At 41.8% G+C, this 20,236-nt stretch overlaps 1 protein-coding gene across 3 annotated transcripts in view; it reads left to right on the top strand.

Moving 5' to 3' along the window:
* Window positions 1-20,236, top strand: part of NHERF2 (NHERF family PDZ scaffold protein 2) — a 319,028-nt gene that overhangs the window by 236,048 nt on the left and 62,744 nt on the right. For all 3 annotated transcript variants that reach the window (XM_086940501.1, XM_086940500.1, XM_086940499.1), the window contains exon 4: window positions 8,023-8,176. In XM_086940501.1, coding sequence (XP_086796627.1) covers window positions 8,023-8,176 — 154 coding nt within the window. The remainder of the gene's footprint in view (window positions 1-8,022; window positions 8,177-20,236) is intronic.

Raw genomic sequence — 20,236 nt, 5'->3', positions numbered from 1 at the left:
CTTAAGTTTTGTTCCTCTAGGTTCAGCGGAAGTATCCTTAAACTAACTTTGTGTAACTTTTACGCACCATTGACATTGCATTGGTGCAAGCCGCACTTTCTGTGCTGCACCCGAATTCCGTGGGCTTCTCCCGACTTCAGCATTGCTAGTCCTGACTGCTCCCAGCGACTCTCTAGGCCCTAGGCCTAACCACTGTTCGATTGGTATCTCTTATACCATTTTTTTAGTATATGGTTTGAGTGGCCACCCGCCCTCATCCAAAATTGTGCAACTTTGTATGTTATACTGTGCTTTTGATTTAACGCTTGTGCCCCTTTCCTCATAAAGAGTACTGGGGATTAATTTAGAAATAAACACATATATTTTTATAATATATACTTGTGTGGTGTCCTTTCATTTGATTACAGGATTGTATGTGGTAAAACAGCTCGCTTAACGCGACCTCTTAAGTTAAGCCTTTAAGGCTGCTTAGTCCATGCTACCACTAGGATAGCTTGTCTAACAAGGTTGACTTACAACCAGACCTCTTTGGGGTTTGTTTGGACTGATACCAAGTGGTTCCAGAATTGGAAACACTACATATCAGGCCAACTTCTCACACAGTCGCATTCAGAAATCATCAAATTCAACTTGGTCCTCGCTTAAAATAATAAAGTACCTACCAGCAAGCACCTCTGTACTCTTCCAACTCCACTACCCCAATCACAAAATTTGTGACAAGCTGTCCAGTTTCTTTGTTAACAAAATTCTGTCAATTTATGAAAGCTTTGGAGACCTCAGCCATACTCTTAAGGAAGCCAAGTCCAATTACTACACTCTGGGAGATCCCTTTGCAGTAAACACTATTCCCAAGCTTAAAGATTTCACTACTCCGCAACTACATAGTTCCATTAAGTCAGACTTCTCTAATGATTTGTGCCTGGTCAAAGTTTTGCAGAATTTAGATGAGGTTGTTACTCCTACAATAACCATCCTCCTGAACTGTTCTTTGGATGCAGGCATTGTATCTAGCAATTGGAAAGATTATGGCGCAATTCTAGATCCTTCTCTTGACTAACTACAAACCAATAATCTCAGCTTCCATTTTGTGCCAAGATAAGTGAGAAATATCTGTCCAAATGGCTTTCTTAACATCTTGAAGAAAATGACCATTTGGCATCTTCTTAAACTGGGGTTAGGCCTTTGATGAGAACATAAATTTCCATCCTCTCCAACCTAAGCAATTTGCGACTGAAAATGGATATTGGCTATCCAGCAGGAATCCTGCTTCTTAATTTGTAGTCTGCTTTTGATACGGTTAATCTTTCAACTTTGATCGACTGCTTAGCTGATTTAGAGCTACAAAGCCCAGCGTTTTGCTGATTTATGTCTTTTTTTGAGAGGTTGAAGTCAGATTCTCTCAGTGGGGTCCATCAGATCAATAATTGTCTTTTGATTTGTGGGGTACCTTAAGGCTCGGCTCGTCTCTGTACCCTATCCTATTCCATATCAATGGTTGCTCTTTGATTGGAAATTTTCAGTCTTCTGGAGTAAAATGTGTGTTTTACACTGATGACACTCAGTTGTTTATTAGATTTCTCCACCCTCTGAAGGAAATGTAGCAATCCCTAAACCACTGTTCGACCTTTATTCAGTCTTAAGTGTGTGAAAACAAGCTGAAATGAAACTCTGAGAAATCTGAGTTTTTAATAGGTAGCCATGACTCCCCATGGAGTAGTAACCTATGGCTAGTAGGCCTAGGCGGTCATCCGAACCATCTGAAATGGTGAGTAACCTGGGCTTTATGTTGGACAAGGGACTTACCATGGAAGTCCAAGTCATCCAAGTATAATCTTCATGCTCATTTAATCCAAAATACTCTGAAAAAGCTTACATTCACCCTCAATAATCGTCCCGAGGCAGTAGCAGCCACTGTCCTAACAAGGATGGCTATGTCAATGCCTGCCACTTAGGACTGCCAGCTGTGTTGCTGTCTCGTTTGCCATTGTTTGGAATCTGGCCGTAAGGGTTGCCACTGGCAGATGTAAATTTGTTCATGATACTGGAGCCAGACATAGGCTTTACTGGGTACCTATAACCCAAATAATACTCTTCAAAATGCTCTGTCTGACCCACAATCATTTATTGCAGGAGAAAATGTATCCTGAATTCCGTGAGGAGAAGTTTTGAATCTAACCATATCTTAAGGTCCACCTCCCGAATGTTGGTCTTGGAACGCCGATTTACCCGAAAAACATTGGTGGGAGATTCTAGTGCTGGCAGCACGCGCCGCGAGCAATCTTTCAGACTTCTTGATTTCAACATGTTTTATTTATTTTTATACAAGAACACATTCGCAAGTCTGTTACAGGGTTAGCACGGTTGTACTAAACATAGCTTGTACATCAGTGTACTGAGACGTTGTGTCACTTTTGTTTAGCTAACCCCACTTGGCGATAGTTGGAGAAGAGAAAAAAAAAAGAAAGGAGAGAGACGGGCAGTAAAGGACAGAAAGAAAAGGGGGAACGAAGAAGTAGGAGACAGGCAAGGGGAGTTACATTTCTTATGAATTACATCTGACATTCTGCGGAGATGTTGGCACGCTAGTAGGCCAGTTAGGTATCATTGTTCATAGGGGTTCCAGGTTGTGTTTCGCCAGCATATCTTATTTTCATGGAGGTTCATAAGAGTCTAGGTACGTGTCAAGAGAACGGATTACTGACATATGCATCTTGAGAAAGAAAAAAATAAAACTGCTTGTTTAAGCTTTATATCTTTTTACGTCCTTTCTCATTGTTTTCCTGGCTTATATTTTAGCACCGAGATACCTGTTTTTTGACTAATGTTGTGCTTTAAAAATACAATTTTTGTTCATTTTTTAAAATGTAGTTGTCAAAAGTGTTTTAAAGTGTGTGTAACAAGTGTAAATACAACTAGGGCATTTTTTAAACCATCAGGTACCGCTGTAGTATGCTGGATAGGGATATGAATAAGATATTAGAATGCAAATGTATCAAGACACAGTTTATAGCAGGATTTGCCTGAATAGCAAACAGATGCGCCAACTGGAAGCATGGTTTTTGATAGAAAAGTAAAATATAAAAACTTGTATTGTGCCATCAATTTTTATGTTTGAAATATTGAACACCACCGAAATCTAAGAAAGGCAAAATATATATTTTTGGGGCTAAAGAGTGGGCCTTCTTTGCTTTATTTTTTCACAGTAGGTACTTTCACTGTTACTTTGAGAATTTAAACTACAGTACATATTTATATATCTCACATTTGCTGACTTATCACTATACCTCTGCGCAGTATATCAATGTTTTAACTATTCGGAGAAAGTGCAACATTTTTTTTTTTTTTTTTTTTAAAGAGTTTTATATAGTGCAAACTCGACCCGAAGATTTCAGGTATCAGAGCGCTTTACATGAGCACCAGTTTCGTTACAGATGGACACATTCATTTTTGTTAGGCGCAAAAGGATTACGTGATTTGCCCAGAATCACAGGATGTTGAGCGTCGTTGCCGAGACTCGAACCCAGTTCTCCTGCTTCGAGGTCGACCTCTCTAGCCGTAAAGCTACATCCTCTCACCTCTTGTTAGGAGCACTGAGAGTTATTCATGCCCCCGAACACACATACCACCGATGCACTGGAAGTGCTTGGCCTCAGCGATCTCTCATATTCTGGGTCAGTATGGTGGAGTGGACTAGGGTGGGGCGGAGTAAGGCAGATAGAGTGGGGTAGATTGGGTGGATTCGAGATGGGTAGATTGGAATGGAGTGGGGTAGGTTGGAGTAAGGTGAGGTAGATTGTGGTAGAGTGGGTAGACTGGGAAAGATTGGAGTGGGGTAGTTTGAAGCGGGGTAGACAGGAGTGTAGTGGAGCAGGGTGGATTAGATTGAAGTCAGACTGTTGTAGTGGGGTAGATTGGGGAGGAGCTGGTTTGATTGGAGTGTGGTAGAGAAGATTGGAGAGGGGTAGATGGAATGGATTGAAGTAAAGTAGAGTAGAGTGGAGTGGTAGATTGGGTGGATTAGAGGAGGGGAGTGGGGAGATGTGGGTAGAGCGGACTAGACTGAGGCAGTTTAGGTTGGTGTGGGATTCATTGGAGTGGAGTAGATTGAGTGGATTAGAGCATGGTAGATTGGAGTGGGGCCGCTTTTAGTGAAGTGGAGTTGGATATAGTGGAGTGGGATAGCAGAGTGGAGTACAGTGGAGTGGAGAGCTGTGTTGTAAAGTGTCTTACAGTAGAGTTTCATGGAGTGGCATGGCATAGAGTGGAGCAGAGTGAAGTGGTGTATAGAGGAGTAGTATACAGTGGAGTGGCATAGTGTGGAGTATGTATGGTGTGATAGCACACTGCATACCATCATATATAGATGCTTTAAAAAGATATAGGTTTTAGTTTCTGGATGGCTATTTGACATTTATAAGCCCTATGTATAACATTGATCCAAAACTGGTGCATTAGTGCCAGCAATACACAGTAGCCATGACAAAAATGTAATCCAATACCAGATTTTCCTTTTTGCAGAAAATCTACAATGCTTTTCAAAGGACACAGTTCAGCCTGCAAGTGTTGAATAACCCATTGATTTCAACACATAGTTCAACTGTCCTACAGTGCAGTAGTTTTCTTTATTTCTTTATTTACTTTTTAAAGGTACAGCATTTGGTGAACCGAAACCAATTTCTGAGCAATACAGGAGAGGATAAAAAAAGAAAAGTGCCAGATAATTAAATACTTTGGGTCATGTGGTCATGAAATTGTTGCTACTTACTGGGTTTTAAAAGATAAGTTTCACTTACCTTTTTAGCAACCATTTTTAGCTTGAAAAATTATTTATTTATCTTGTATTAATACCAGCGCCTCATGTAGACCAGTAGCAGGGTAATCCGACCAATAGTGGTAATTTCCAGAAATAATAGACATGGAGTTATACGTGGTTTATGTATGTAAAAAAAGTATTTTGTAAATAGGCACATAACTTTAGGAATTCAACTTCTTAAGCGTTTACTGTGACAGAATGTATAGTTGAGTGTCACAACGTTCCAAATGAAATGATTCTTCACTGTGTTGCATGTTAGTAAATAAATGTAACACACACAAAAACACAAAAACAATGTTAAAGGAAACCATATGTTTTGCCCACCTACACCTCACCATGTAATGACACATTGACTGGTGAATATTTATTACACAGTCGCCACTGTTAGTTATTATAGTTAGGCCAGAGTTTTATTAGGAAAGGCATTTTTTTCCCTTTTTGATACCTTTTGGTACTGTTTCACACAAAAAAATCACTTTGGCTTCGCCATTGAAAGTTATGCATTGATCCTTCAAGTGGAGGCCAAAAAATAAATACTTTGGCAAAGCCAATAGGTTTCGGCTGTGCAAGAGCTTTTGGCCTTGCCAATATGTTTTAGCAATGTTGTACACCAGAGTGTCTGATGTTCAGCATGGCTAAAAGTTAATGAGGTTAAAGAGAGTGGAGTGTCGCAAAGTGGAGTTTTAAGGAGTAACGTAGAGTGGCATACAGTAGAGTTGAGTGGTGTGGAGAGGAGTGAAGTGTCCTGGAGTAGCGTACAGTGTTGTGGAGAGAGCAGAGTGTCCGAGTGGAAGAGCGCAGAGTTGAGTGGCATACAGTGGCAGAGTTGAGTGGCATAGAGTGTCGTGGAGTGGTGCAGAGTGGAATGGCATAGAGGGCGGTGCTTGGAGTAGAGTAATAGAGCAGAGTAGATTGTAAAAGAGTGGTGAGGTGGATCATAGAAAAGAGGGGAGTAAAGTGGCACGGAGTGGCATAGAGTGTCTTGCGTAGAACTTTGTAGGGTGGAGTAGTGTCATAGAATGGAGAAGAGTGTCAGTGGAGCAGAGTTTAATAGAGTAGAGTATCAGAGTGGAGTATCGTGGAGTTGAGTGGAGTGGCCCAGAGTGAAGTGGCATAATGTACAGTGGTGCAGACGAGATTGGCGTGGAATGCATTAATTTTGAGTAAAGTGATGTACAGTGCATTGGCGTAGAGTGGTGCAGAGTAGATTGCAGTGGTGCAGGTTACAAAGGAGTAGTGCAGGATAGAGTGCGGGGTCGTAGAGTGATGCAGAGAGCAGTGAAATAGGGTATAGTGGTACAGAACAGAGTGGTGTAGAGTGCAGTGACGTAGAATGCAATGGTGTAATGTGACGCAGCTTGTAGTGGCACAGAGTAGAATGTTGTATGGAGGTGTAAAGTGCAGTGGTGCAAAGTAGTTCGCATACATGCAGTGGCAAATGGTGCATTGGGTTTGAGTAAAGTGGTTAAGAGTGCATTGAAATTTAGTGTGCACTGGTTTACAGTACAGTGGCATAGAGTAGATTGCAGAGGCATAGAGTGGTGCAGGGTAGAACACAGTGTCAAAGAGTGGCTTAGAGTGCAGTGTCATAGAGTGCAGCGGTGTAGAGTGCAGTGATGCAGAGTAGAATAAATAGAGTGGTGTAGAGTTCAGTGACAGTTTACAATGGCGTACATTGCAGTCGCATAAAGTGCAGTGAAAATTGGTGTACAGTCTACTTGGCTTGAGTAAAGTGGTGTACAGTACATTGGAATACAGTGCGGTGGTGCAGAGTGGAATGGCACCGAGCATATTGTTTCAGTGTAGAGTACAGTTATGCAGAGTAGAAAATAATGGCATAGAGCAGATTGGCAGAGAATGTACTAGCATACAGTGAAGTGGTGGAGAGTAGAGTGCGCTGGTGAAGAGTGCAGTGGCATAGAGTGCAGTGTTGCAACATAGGTTGCCATAGAGTGGAGTGGGGTTGAGTAAAGTGGTGTATAGTAGAGTAGTGTGGGGTAGACAGCCGTGGAGTGGTGTAGAGTAGAGAGGGGTGGAATGATGCAGAAAAGAGTGCAGTGACATGGAGTGGCATAGTGTGTAGCGGTGCAGGTTAGAGTGCAGTGGAGTGTTTAATTCAGGAGAAATGTACACAACATTTAAGACCCAACACCACAGGTGCTACCTAGTTCTGCACTTTCTGTGTTCATTAAGGTTTAAGAAGCAGGCCCTCGACAAATATGAGATTACCGTAATATTTTTTTTGACAAGGCTATGGTGATTTTCATTGGTTAGAGCTGGAGTCTCCTTTGCAGGTCCAAGGAGGAAGGATTCATACCATATTTTCAAGATAATCGCTAGCTAGGTACACAAGTTACAATTAGATTTATTATTTACAAATTCATCAGCGCATATGCTGAAAATTGAGCATGGATCTTGTCTTTCTGGATCTACACTGGAAACCCTTGAATTCACCTTAGCAAAGGTGTGATGTAGACAATGCATCGAATGCTGTATGCATGCATACACAGCAATAGCTGGCTGGACCATTGCAGGAGCCCCACTCCATGTCCTTTCTTGGGTGATGGACCCACAGTGGGTTATGTGACTTATGTTTCAGGTGACTACTGTAGGTTGGTCCTCCAGGGGAGTTTGGATATAGGAATCACCCATAAGATGTGGGTGAGTGTATTTTGCCACATCAGAAACCACAAATTCATACAGTGCAGCTGAACGAATAAGAAATGGCGAACAAATAGAGATGGGCCATGACATTCTATCTTTAGAAGACCTTCACAAGCAAAATCGTAGATTAGTCGGCTGTAGAAATCTGATAACTAGTTACAAAGTCACCCCTGAACTCCAAAAGTGCTACAAAACCATACCAACGTCATGTTGTGCGCCTTATAAATGCTCATAATATTTAAGCTATAATAGTAGGTTTATCTGTGTCTGTTGGAGTAATTGGATTGGTGGATTGGATTTGCACCTCCAGCTGGTGGCTTCTTCAGGGAACTGGGTTCCTAACAAAGCTTGGTTGGTTATAAGAAAGGTGCCACTCGAATCTTATTGACCACTTCCAGGGGGGACACTGCTCAAGCCTGCACAGAGTTGTGACTTGTATTATGCTACTTATTTTATGGTATACCTATAGTTTCAATGAGATGTATGTGTGTGCTGATGCCGTAGCTGTAGGTGCACAGCTTGACTGTACTGTTTTTTCTGTGCAGGTGAATGGACAGAACGTGGAGGGCATGAAGCATTCAGAGGTGGTTTCGAACATCAAGTCGCAAGAGGATGAAACCACGCTTTTGGTAGTTGATCCAGAGACAGACGAATACTTTAAGCAACTTGGAATAACGCCAACAGAGGCTCATGTTCAAGGTGAGAAAAAAATCCAACCACTCCTGTTCCTTAACACTTTAAAACCCTCTAGTTTTGTAATGAGTAGACACATGTGTTATGATTATGTTTGAGAGGTGATTTCTGTGCACTGAAAGGCAAGCACTGGTTATTGTCGTTCCTCTGGGTATTTTCAGCACAAAGAAGAGTGGCCTTTGCTTTACAGACCGGTCTGTGAATAGGACTCGCAATCTCTGTATGTTTCAAAGAAAGTATTGATAAGCAAGTCCAGACTCTGCAGAAGTTGGAAATGTCAGTGGAGATGGACATCATAAGGTCCTTAAAGATCAGAGGAATTACTTCATGCTTAAAGACTTGGCTCCGGGAGCTTGTTATGCAAGGGCTTCTAATCAGAAAGCCCAACCAATTAGTCTGCAAAGTTAAGATCTTTTGTGGTTTCTCGTCCATGCAGAGTACTTCCTTGGTCAGGCTTTACATACAGAAGTCTAACGAAGAACTGACACAGAAACAGCCTTTTTGATCACATTCTCTTTAACTGTGGCATGAGCTTCCGCTGTACATGAGGCTTCCTTCGTTTTTAGGTCTCGCCTACCAATGCAGAGCATGCGCTGCTCGCGTAGCGAGACTTATAGTCACCGGGTAGTTAGCGAAGTGGGACAGGATAGGTGCACAAGCTTACAAAACCCATTGCAGACAATGGCTGTGCCCGCGCGCTTTAGGAGACACGCGCTGTGAACGCGCATGTCTCTTTTCACACTCTCCCAAGCTTTCACTTTTGCGAGTGAGAGCACCTTTCTTTCTATCAGAAGCGCAGTGTGCCTTGCAGCACCTCTGCGTCCCCGGACTCAGATAACACCTCCTGACCCTGCCCCCACTACTCAGCGGCAGAACTTGCAGACGGCGCTGGTGCGGTACGAGCGCATACAGACAACCTGGACTCGCACCGATGAGCTGCACTTCTACGCCAAGCGGGTGAGCACGGGACCGGGGCCGATGGATGGAAGCTGCAGGCAAGTCTTCATTTGTTCCCCTGTGAAATGGATCGAAAAAAAGGTGGAACACTTTGGCTGGAAATGTCCTCATTCTGTTCTCTATTCAAAAGAAAAATGTCAAGACATGTTCGTTTCTCAGGAGCGCTGCCAATGTCCAGACGGCCTGCTCCCCCACTCCTTAAACTTGTTTGATGATGTCCGAATTAATGCGACCCGACACCACTTTTGGTAGCACGTTGGCACTTAATGATTACCCTTAAACAATAATCTGCAAGATGCATGCACTAGAGAGGGAGGCAGCCTGAAGATATTACTAGCCCTTAGAGCCCAGCTGAAGTTTCCTCATAACTGAAGAGCCGGTTTAAGCTGACTTGTTTTTTAATTATCGATAACGTTCTCATTGGCAGTCATATGATCGGCGTGGTTTCGCGCGTTGCTCCATGCCCTCTTTACAGTGCATGTTTCATACTTATCGTATTTCTTTCTGTCCATGGACCTTTTGTGTTTGCTGCCTTGCTCAGCTGGGTCATTCTTGAGTGTTAAAGCACTCGTTGTTCAGTGGCAAATGCATTGTGGATGTGGTTTCGGGAATCAGTTCACATGGGAATTCTTGGTTATTATCAAATAACGACAGTTGTATATGCCCATGCTTCCGTTTGTGACTGCGCTGGCCTCAGCTCTTTCCGCTCTGTCGTAAACTGGAGTATGCGTGGCTGCAAGTGTGGATGTAGAGTGTGGTACGCTAGGTAAAGAGGTGAAATTTAGCTTCACTTTCATATATTGATGCACGGATGAGAGAGTAGCACACCCATACTTATCTTTTATTTGCACCTTATTCAATAACCTCCTGATGGTCACAGTTGGGAGTTTTGGACACCAAAAGGACTGTGTTTTTATAGGCCGTCTCCAAAAGCGTAATGTTATTTACTTAAGACCACATTCGTCAGCGGGCTTAATTTCGTAAAACACTTGTGCCTTCGGTAGCCGACATCGCGTCAATTATAGCACCTGAGGCCCGTGTTTAAGATGAGCTGTTCATCTGTGTTCAAGATATTTAGGCGGGCAGATGTTACAGTAACGTAGGGGCTGTAACTTTACCTGATGCTATCCCAAGTACCATTTCTAAGCCATGTATGTCTTAATTTCATTGGACTTTTTTTGCCTGCATTCCCATGTAAAACATTAAAATCAGACTGCGCTCCAGAAGATTGTGTTGAAATTTGGGGAAAAGGGTGAGCATTTTCTTTAACTTTGATGTATCTTATTTTGGGGCACAAGAGGGAGCACATCCCCTTTGAGTATTAAGCTGGGAAGCAATTTTTGTGGAGTGAGTGAGCGAGCGAGTGAGTGAGTGAGTGATATGGACTCCTGTAGTGTGTGTTCTAGGGAGAGACTGCACTGTGAGACCTTTTATTTATGTTTTCGTTTTTGAAACATAAATAAAAACCCATTGTTATTTGCAATGTCAATAGCTCAAAATCTCGTAAATATGCGACCTATTGCATTGAAAATGCAAAAGGTCAATACCAACACATAAATAAAAAGATTGTCATTTACAATGCCAATACCTCAAACTTTTGCTAAGGCGAGATCGTTGCATTGTAAATGCTTGTTAATAATGTTGTAGAAAAGATTTAAAGACACGCATCTTTACTGTGTTCCTACCACGCAAGGACTGATCCTTCACCATGCCTCTTCCTGCTACCCTCTCTTCGATGAAACCTTCTTGTGGTATGTTTTGTAAGTCTTCGTGCATGCAACCAGCCCTCCATGTGTGTCACAAATCCTGTTTGCTTTGTGCAACCTTCTGTTGACCTTTGGGCTTGGTCAGTCCTCTAGCAGTAACCTTTGTCAAAGTAAGAATACAATTGCAAACCTCCCAGGGTGGTAAAACATTGATTACTTCCCTAGAGAGCATTTAACATCCTGCGTGCACTTTTTCAAGAAGACTTGTTAAAACTTCTCTGTTCTTCTCATGCACTCTCCTGGATCCACATTCTTCAGTCAGATAATCTTTTAACCTCAGCCCTTTGTATGAATGTTACAAAACAAATGTAGAACCACGTGTATTTGCTTCCTCAGTGCTTTAAAATGGTCGGTACTAGCAGCTATTGAGCACCTGTACTCCCTTTATTAGAAAGGGAGAGTATCTGCACTTCCCAGCACTGTGCAGTGGCGTAATAACCGCCTCTGGTGCGGGGGCACCCGAGCTCCAGGGCTGGCTCTCCTGCACTGTGCACGCGTGGCAGGCCCCTGACCGTAGATCTCCGGACTGGAACCAGAGCGTGGGGGCCCCCGCCATATACTCTGCAGGGGGCCCCCCTTAAACTTTGTTGTGCCACTGCACTGGTGCAATACTTTTACTGGGAGAGTAACAGCACCTCTCAATGGCAAATATGCACTCTAGGGTGGGAAATACCTGCATCTCTATATTCCATTTAAAGCACAGGTTCCTGCTCCCTTTGCTTTCTTATGTCTTGTGTACGATTGTATCTCTAAACAAATCAATGTATTTAAGTCTGGTGTCTCTGTCCCAGGCTGCCTGCCCCGCCCTGAAGCATGAGACCGAAGCCAGGCAGTAAATGTCCTTTCTGAACTGTGACAGAAGGCTTGCTGTTCTAAAGGCCTTCATTACCATTGTAGTCTATGGCAGTGTCCACAATAGGTCAGTGATGCTTTCAGCATCAGCAGTTCGGGCTTTGGAGTCTCTCTGCGTGAGAGCAGTCGTCCGTCATTAAAAGACATAGAATCCCATTTGGCACATGTAGGAGTGGATGCAACCACGTGAGTTTTGCTGCCTTGGTCTCTTTAATGGTAAGTGTTAGAATGCTAATCTTTTGTTATATATATATATATATTTATTTTTCCCTGAATTACTGCTTGCAAATACGGTAATAGATAAAGGTTGTTTTACCTTTTTGTAAAAAGAAAATTTTAAAATATAAAGAACTATAACTATATTTATTTTTTATAAGTTCTGTGGCATATTTTATCTAATGAAATTCAAGTTTTAGATTACTTGTATAAATATGTTTAATATGCCAAATGTGATATTCCGTTTCATTTTACAAGCAGTTACATTGTTACACACAAAAAAAGAAAGCTACAATGCACAGTATTTTTTCCATGTTTTTACACATGTGGTCTGTGATGTAAACAGTAGGAGGGGCGCTTTTTGCACTTTAAATTGAAACCATGGTGTATGCAATTTTGTGACACGTGATCAAGGGCTTACGGGCTTGAAACGCGTTGTGTTGGGTCACTGAAATAAAATATTGCCCACTTGAAGCTCCGGAGGTCTGCGTCTCTTTCCTCGCCTGTTTGCCGCTGGTGAATTCAGGAAGTGGTTCGAGTGTTTCCAGGTGTCTATTACGAAGGGCGGTTACCTTCGTTACCGGACCTCCTCCCCACGAGTCGGCGGCTGAATCTAACCGACAAAGCACAAGGATCCATGGTGGATAACTATCAGCTGCCGCCTACCCCGGGAGAGTACGAGAGGAAAACGGAGTCACCAGGATATTGCCTGCCGTGTACGCGTGGACGGAGGTTCGGCGGAAAAGCGGCAACAATCCGGTGAGTCTGCTCGATACTGTATCCAGTGGGAACACGTAGAAGGGGAGTTGGAGCTTTACACAACAGTGCGGCGGGGTGAGAAAAACCAGCGTCTTATCCTCGCATGCCTGTTGGGGCTTGGTGCAAAATAACGTGACCCGACAATGTCAGCAGCCGAAATGAGGGAACGTGAGCTGGCGGCTGAGGCAATGTTTTGTGCGCAATTTAAACCGGCTAAAGAAACTGCCGGGCCAGCCAGCGCTACAACTGAAAAGGACAACGATATTGTATGCCTGTACAAGGAGTTGGAAAAAAAGCGGAAACTTGAAATAACCAAGTGGTGGGAACATCGCTCTTTGTCAAAGTATGCAGAAGTTGGAAGGGTGCCACGAGGACTTCGGATTCTATTAGCGCCCAGCTTTGACAAACCTAATCCCAATATGCTACGTGAGTGGGGGGAGAGCAACCTCACTGCCTCAATGAATTTAGTTAAAATCCTCATAAAATATGCTCAAATCGATCGTGAGGAACTATTAAAAGAAATTGATGTTCTTTTGGAAAAAATTAAAGAATTGGGAGCTACTGAACAAAATGCTAAACTAGAGGAAACCATGTTAGACCACCTAAAAAAACATGAGGAAAAAATCAAATTGAGAAAGGCAACTAAATTCAACCGTGACCTACAAGACTATGAAAATGGTCAGATTTTTACTTTCTCTAGGAAGTTTGATCCCATAAAGCGCCAACAATACACAGAAAAAGTCAATACTCAGGAAGAAGTGGCCAGTGCAAGACAAATTGTAGAAAACTCAGACAGTCTTGAAACCATTTCACTCACCAGTGCATCCAGCACGGAATCTATTCCCACAAGAAGAAAACAAACAGTGTTGAATGTGGGACAGGAGATTGATTTTTTAGTCGAGGCGAGACTGCAAACACTAAGGCCTCGGCGGAACCAAGTAGTAGCAAATGTCGGCGAACCAAAAGACGACGTGAACAACGCAAAAGGTGCAAAGAAAGACACCAACACCAAAAAAACAAAAGCGAAATGGAGAAAAAACAAAAAGGATTAGCAGATAATACTGTGATCAATCTATCCAATGTTACCCTATCCAAAGCTGAAGAACAACTGCTGGCTTTGGGTCTCAATTTCTGCCCAGGTGATAGTTTTAATTATGCTAGAACTCGCATTGATGTTTATTGTTTCATCAGGAAGTTAAAGCTAAAGAAATTCTTTGCCCTTAAAACATCAAAAGACATTGAAGAAGACAACGTAGCTGATGGAAATGGAAGTGCTCCCGCTATTAATTTAGCAGCATCGGATGTTCACCAATTACTCTTGGTACATGATTTAGCAGATGGTTCGGACAGTTCTGAAGAGAATGAACAAGATCAAGCTACCCAGGCACGACTACGCAGAATAGACCACGTCCAAGAGGGGGCTGGGCTCAGCCCCTTCAAACCGAAGTCTAGTTTTGTTCCAATTATGCCAAAGGACAGCATTGATGTGTTTCATGATTTAATCATTAATGACCTTAAAAAATTAAATCATACTGTCCTCAAAAACAGGTGTGAAAGAAATTTGTTTTTTAAAAGAAAGGCATATTTTGATTTGGTCAAAAAATTGGAAAACAATCAGGAGGTGGTGGTTAAAAAGTCTGATAAAGGCGGGAACCTAGTTTTGTGGCCTAGGAAGGAATATGTAACCGAGGCATCTCGCCAATTAAATGATGAGAATTGTTACGCTAAGTCCAACATGAAGGAATATGAGAAAGCTAAATCTGTTCTACACAAAATGTTAGCATCTTGGAAAAGACAAGGGTTAATTTCCACAGAAGAACACAAATATATGCTAATAGAGTTCCCAGTGATACCTGTGTTGTATTTAATTCCCAAGATTCATAAAAAAGTGGTCCCTATTCCTGGAAGGCCTATTATATCGGCCATTAATAGCATAGGTGAACATGTGGGCCAATACCTTGATTTTTTCCTACAGGGCTTGGTAATGTCATTACCAAGCTATGTTAAGGATACTGGCGATTTTCTACAGAAAATCAAGAAGCTCCCATGGTCTAATAATTTACTTCTTATTACTTTAGACATAGAAGCTCTATATACATCAATAGACCATACACAAGGGCTCGCTTCAGTCAAATACTTCTTGGAGACACGGTCCAGTACACTCTATGAGCATAACAAAATCTTACTGCAGTTAATCAGTTGGTGTCTGAACAATAATTTTTTCTTGTTCGACAAGGATCTATATAAACAAATGAGAGGAGTGGCGATGGGGGCCTGCTTCTCCCCCAGCTATGCATGCTTGCATGTTGGCTGGTGGGAGGAGCGGGTCCTCAAAACCGCCTTTCTAAGGGAATATAACACCCACATTAGATCTTACCTGCGGTATATAGATGATGTATTCATTCTGTGGGAGGGTACAGAAGAGGAAGCTACTTTGTTTGTAAATGAGATAAACAAAAATGACTTAAATTTAAGATTTACTTCCCACATTGAGAGAAAGGAAATCGAGTTTCTTGATGTAAAGATTTTTGTACACAATAATACCCTTGAAAGTACATTACACAGGAAGGCGACTTCAGGTAACATCACTTTGCACGCGACCAGTTCGCATCCAAAGCACCTCATTGCTAGTATTCCCTATGGAGAAATCCTAAGGATAAAAAGGATCTGTAGCAATGAGGAACAATTTGAAAAGTGTAAATCTGATTTAATAATCAGATTAAAAGACAGAGGATACTCTTCCAAAATAATCAGGGAGGCAGAAGAAAAGGCCAAAACTAGACCTAGAAGCAGTCTTTTCACAGAGGAACAATGCCCCAACTCAGCCGGTGTTACCAGCCCAGATCAGACACCAGACACTCCTAGGTTAATTACTACTTTTAACAGAGAGGAACGTCAGATCAGGTCCATTATAAATAGGCACTGGCCTGTAGTTCTGACAGACAACATCCTACAAACTAGGATAGCTGCCAAACCTACAATCACCTTTAGAAGGAGCAGCACTATGGGCAGTAGACTGGATAAAGTATCCCCTGAGATTAAAAAAGTCACTACTTGGATGCCTACTAAGAAAGGGTTCACTAAATGTTCTACATGTAGAGCGTGCAAATTTGGATGCAACATGACCTCATATCACACGCCCTTCAAGACTACTTCCAACCCTATAACTGGCAATTACACGTGCAAGACCGAATATGCCGTATATGTCCTGACGTGCACCTGTGGGCTACGCTATGTGGGTAGCACGAAGCTACAGGTGCACGGCAGGATTTTGCAGCATATTAGGGCCATTTTACACAGCGATGCAACATATCCTGTTGCAAGACATTTTAAGAAAGTGCATGCGAACAACATAAACTGTCTTTCTTACTATGTAATTGACGCTGTAAATAAAAAGAGAAGAGGGGGCAATAGAGAACGCCAACTCCGGCAATTAGAGACCAAGTATATCTTGGACTTAGATTGCAAATGGCCCAATGGGTTGAACACGACGGAAGACATGCGAAGTTTTCTGTAATAACAAACTAGTTACAGCATGGTCTTAACCCCGTTGGTTCTTGTACCCCAGTCTTGTGTGTGTATATGTGTATATATATAAATTTGTCCTTGTAAATATAATACATGTATATAGCATGCACATATTCCTCCCTCATGTAGAATTTCTCTCTTTTAAAAAAAACAATGAAGTGTAAATCACTGTTTTTATAATCAAATGGTTTTGGGACGTTTTTATGAATACCTATATTTGCCTTGAATTTATTTACATGTATTCTTGTGGTCAATGGCAAATCAGACCCTTCGATCCAAATTTGATTATTTAGAGAAATTTGCACCATTTTTCTTTGCACTTGCACTTTACTATTTTGTAAGGGATGCACTTATAAGCACTTTTTTGAACCCTCTCCATAGTTATAGACTATGTATGTGTACACATTTAAAAAAACTGTTTTAGAGGTTGATTTCAACGGATAACAGTTCAGCTTTTGTACAGGGCATTTTGATAAAACGGATTTAACCGGTTATTTATTTTTCCCTGAATTACTGCTTGCAAATACGGTAATAGATAAAGGTTGTTTTACCTTTTTGTAAAAAGAAAATTTTAAAATATAAAGAACTATAACTATATTTATTTTTTATAAGTTCTGTGGCATATTTTATCTAATGAAATTCAAGTTTTAGATTACTTGTATAAATATGTTTAATATGCCAAATGTGATATTCCGTTTCATTTTACAAGCAGTTACATTGTTACACACAAAAAAAGAAAGCTACAATGCACAGTATTTTTTCCATGTTTTTACACATGTGGTCTGTGATGTAAACAGTAGGAGGGGCGCTTTTTGCACTTTAAATTGAAACCATGGTGTATGCAATTTTGTGACACGTGATCAAGGGCTTACGGGCTTGAAACGCGTTGTGTTGGGTCACTGAAATAAAATATTGCCCACTTGAAGCTCCGGAGGTCTGCGTCTCTTTCCTCGCCTGTTTGCCGCTGGTGAATTCAGGAAGTGGTTCGAGTGTTTCCAGATATATATATATATATATATATATATATATATATATATATATATATATATATATATATATATATATATATATATATATATATATTGTGCTGAGATCCCTCGCCATGCTAACCTCCTGCACTGACACCTCCGGCCCTGGCTGCACGTCGCTGACCCCAAGTGGAGCTGCTGTATTTGTTACCCCACAAGATTGATCCAAAAGACGAGCAGGCCAGGGTTCATGTTCCCTTGTGAAGTTGATCAAGATCATAGTCAAGCTCAAAGCGAGAGATGTATGCTTACAGTAGACAGTTGTCCTCTGTATGACATTAAAACTGGCCCCATCTTCATGCCCTTAACAACATTAATGCCAAAAACATGGATTGATTTGTGAACGAGTGTTAAAAATGTTAAGCCTATGCATGTTACCAGTTTAGTTCCTCTCTTGTTTTACGTTTAACTTAATCTTGCCTTCCTCAAGAGTTAGCTATTTAATCATGTTGTGTTTCTGTATTTTTTTTTGTGCATACTTTGAGCCGTGCCGGGTATACGCTGACACTGAAGTCAACGCAAAGTGCCTGTCTGTGGATTGGCCTCTCTGCAGAGCACACTGAACAATGGCCATGTATTCCTGTTGTAATTGCATTTCTGTGGAAATGCATGTGAATGGGGCTCGCAGATGGCAAAATATTTACAGGGTAAAAGGAAATACATTGCTTAAATGTGAGTGCAGTGTATGCTTGCAAGTGGTGAAGTGAGGGAGATGCGAGGAAGTACGTTCGGAGAAAAATGGGCGCTGAACAGAAAGAGGTGGTTGAAGATATGCAGATGGACGAGATGTGCAGAGAAAAAGGGCACACATATCCAACATAAAGCGTACATAACTGAAGGCCAAAAAGCCTTTCAAGGCCTCAATGTTATTGAAATTTCAGAGTTTAAATATTTTCAAGGTTAATTCTATATAACAAATCCTTATTGTTACTCTAATTGTAAGTGGCTAACAACCATTGACAAATCCAATCATTCTGACAGGTTTTAGGTGTAGGTCAGTAGTTGTTATATATCTGGATGCAATTGCATCTCTGAGAGAAACCAAAATACCGACCGGGTACCACACTATGGGAATCACAGAAATGTATTTTACATGTTCTTTTTTAGAGAGCCCGCACATTTTTCATCCCAATAAAGACCTGACTTCACATATTTCTCTATGACTGATTGCAGTCAGCAGCTGTGTGTGCTTCCCAAAGCCTGGTTAGAGTATTTGCTTCCAAAGTTGATGCTGCATCAGGGCAAGACACTAGGCAAGCACACACTTTAAAAGGCTGAAGTTGTCGTGTTGTACATATTGCTCCTTACAGTAACTGTTGAGCATATGAATGCAGTAAGATATAGGGCAGTTTTTAATGTGTATAATATTTCAAGACTATACATTCCCACTGCTTTATAAGCCTTGCTTTATCACTAAATTAATGTGCTGTAAAATGCATAATTTGCAAACCTTTTTTTCAATTTTTTCTCTGGATGAGGACCCAGTCTGGACCCCACGTTTGTCCATTAAGCTTGCTTGCATTGCTCACTACACAGGTCATACCAAACTATTACACCTCACCACATTTAGTTTGTCACCAGCCGCCACTGGTCCTGACTCTCTTTATATAGGTGCAGTTTGCTTAGTAGGCATCACTGGTGTTCAGCAGCTCTGGACTGACTACAATAGGCATTCAACTCCTCCTTGCCTGTCCGTAAGGGGCAGAGACTCCCATGAGGTATTTTGTTAAGCCGGGCTCATCAGACAGATTGCTTACATGGGGTGCTCTTGCCGCGAAGGAGGCCATTCACTCTGGTGCCTTTGGAACATCCAGCTGAAGCTCGCATGCTTTTGTCCCATCAATTGTTTATCCTCATTATCATCGGAAAGGATGTGGGGTTATGGCCAGAGCTGCTGACTTTGGAACTGGGCAGCTAGGTTTGCGTTCCAGTGTCCGATCCACATGCTGTGCTTCTGGACAGATCACTTACTTCTTGTGCCTGAAAATGAATATGATCTTGTGTAATGCAATTAGTGCTTATGTAAAGTGCTGCAGTGCCTTCAGGTGGAGTTTGTGTTATAAAAAACTGCAAAATAAATAATAAAAAAAGGCATTGGCAAAGCCAATAAGTTTCTCCTATGTGAGATCTATTGGCGTTGTCAATTTTGTTTTCTTTCACAGCTGCTGTGGGACATGGCTTAAAGTAAAAGTGTTGACTGCATCATAAGGCTTTTTCTTTTTTTTAACTTTAGGCCATGTTACACTGAATGGCATTGACAAAGCCAATAGATCTTGCATGAGCGAAATCTATTGGCTTTGCCAATCCTTCTGTTTCCAGCAAATGAAAGATAAGGTCATAACCCTGCCTGTTTCACTGTGCTCCCCTCACCCAAACTGGCCCTACAGAATACCAAATAGGCACAGAAAATATTTAGGAATTCTTTCTGCAAATGCTGTGCTTTCTACATCACAAAGTCTTGGACAACACATATGGGTCCCTGAAGGGTACCTAGAATGTATGAGCTCAGTCTGTTGTGGTAATGGCAGATTCCCTAAAACGGAAAGCTGTGTCCTCTCTTGTGGGCAAGGAGGCACATGTCTGGAGACATATGGTTAGAAAATCTACAAATCCATCCAGGGTCTTTACCAGAGACATGCAGACATCATCTTAGCCAACTCGGGATCCATATCTGGCATAAATTCAACCAGTGCATCACTTTACTCACAGAGTATGCCCAGGAAGCATGAACGTTCAAACTCAATCTAGGCAAAGGGACTACCAAATAAAAATTGTTGCTGTCTCAGGGCTTCATCACCACTGCGATAGGGCCATGAAGTCTGGTTGGGCCGCCAACAAGAATCCCCGCTCATATCGCATCCTGAAGCCCAACGGTCGAGGAATAAAGTTATCACCCTCCCCTTCCATGAACCTGTTTGTGGCCTTCACAGAGCAGGCCTTTTTGCAGTATTAAATAGACA

This window comes from Lissotriton vulgaris, chromosome 10 (genome assembly GCF_964263255.1).
Source record: "Lissotriton vulgaris chromosome 10, aLisVul1.2, whole genome shotgun sequence".
In the NCBI taxonomy this organism is placed as follows: Eukaryota; Metazoa; Chordata; class Amphibia; order Caudata; family Salamandridae; genus Lissotriton; species Lissotriton vulgaris.
This window is presented reverse-complemented; position numbering and strand designations above follow the sequence as displayed.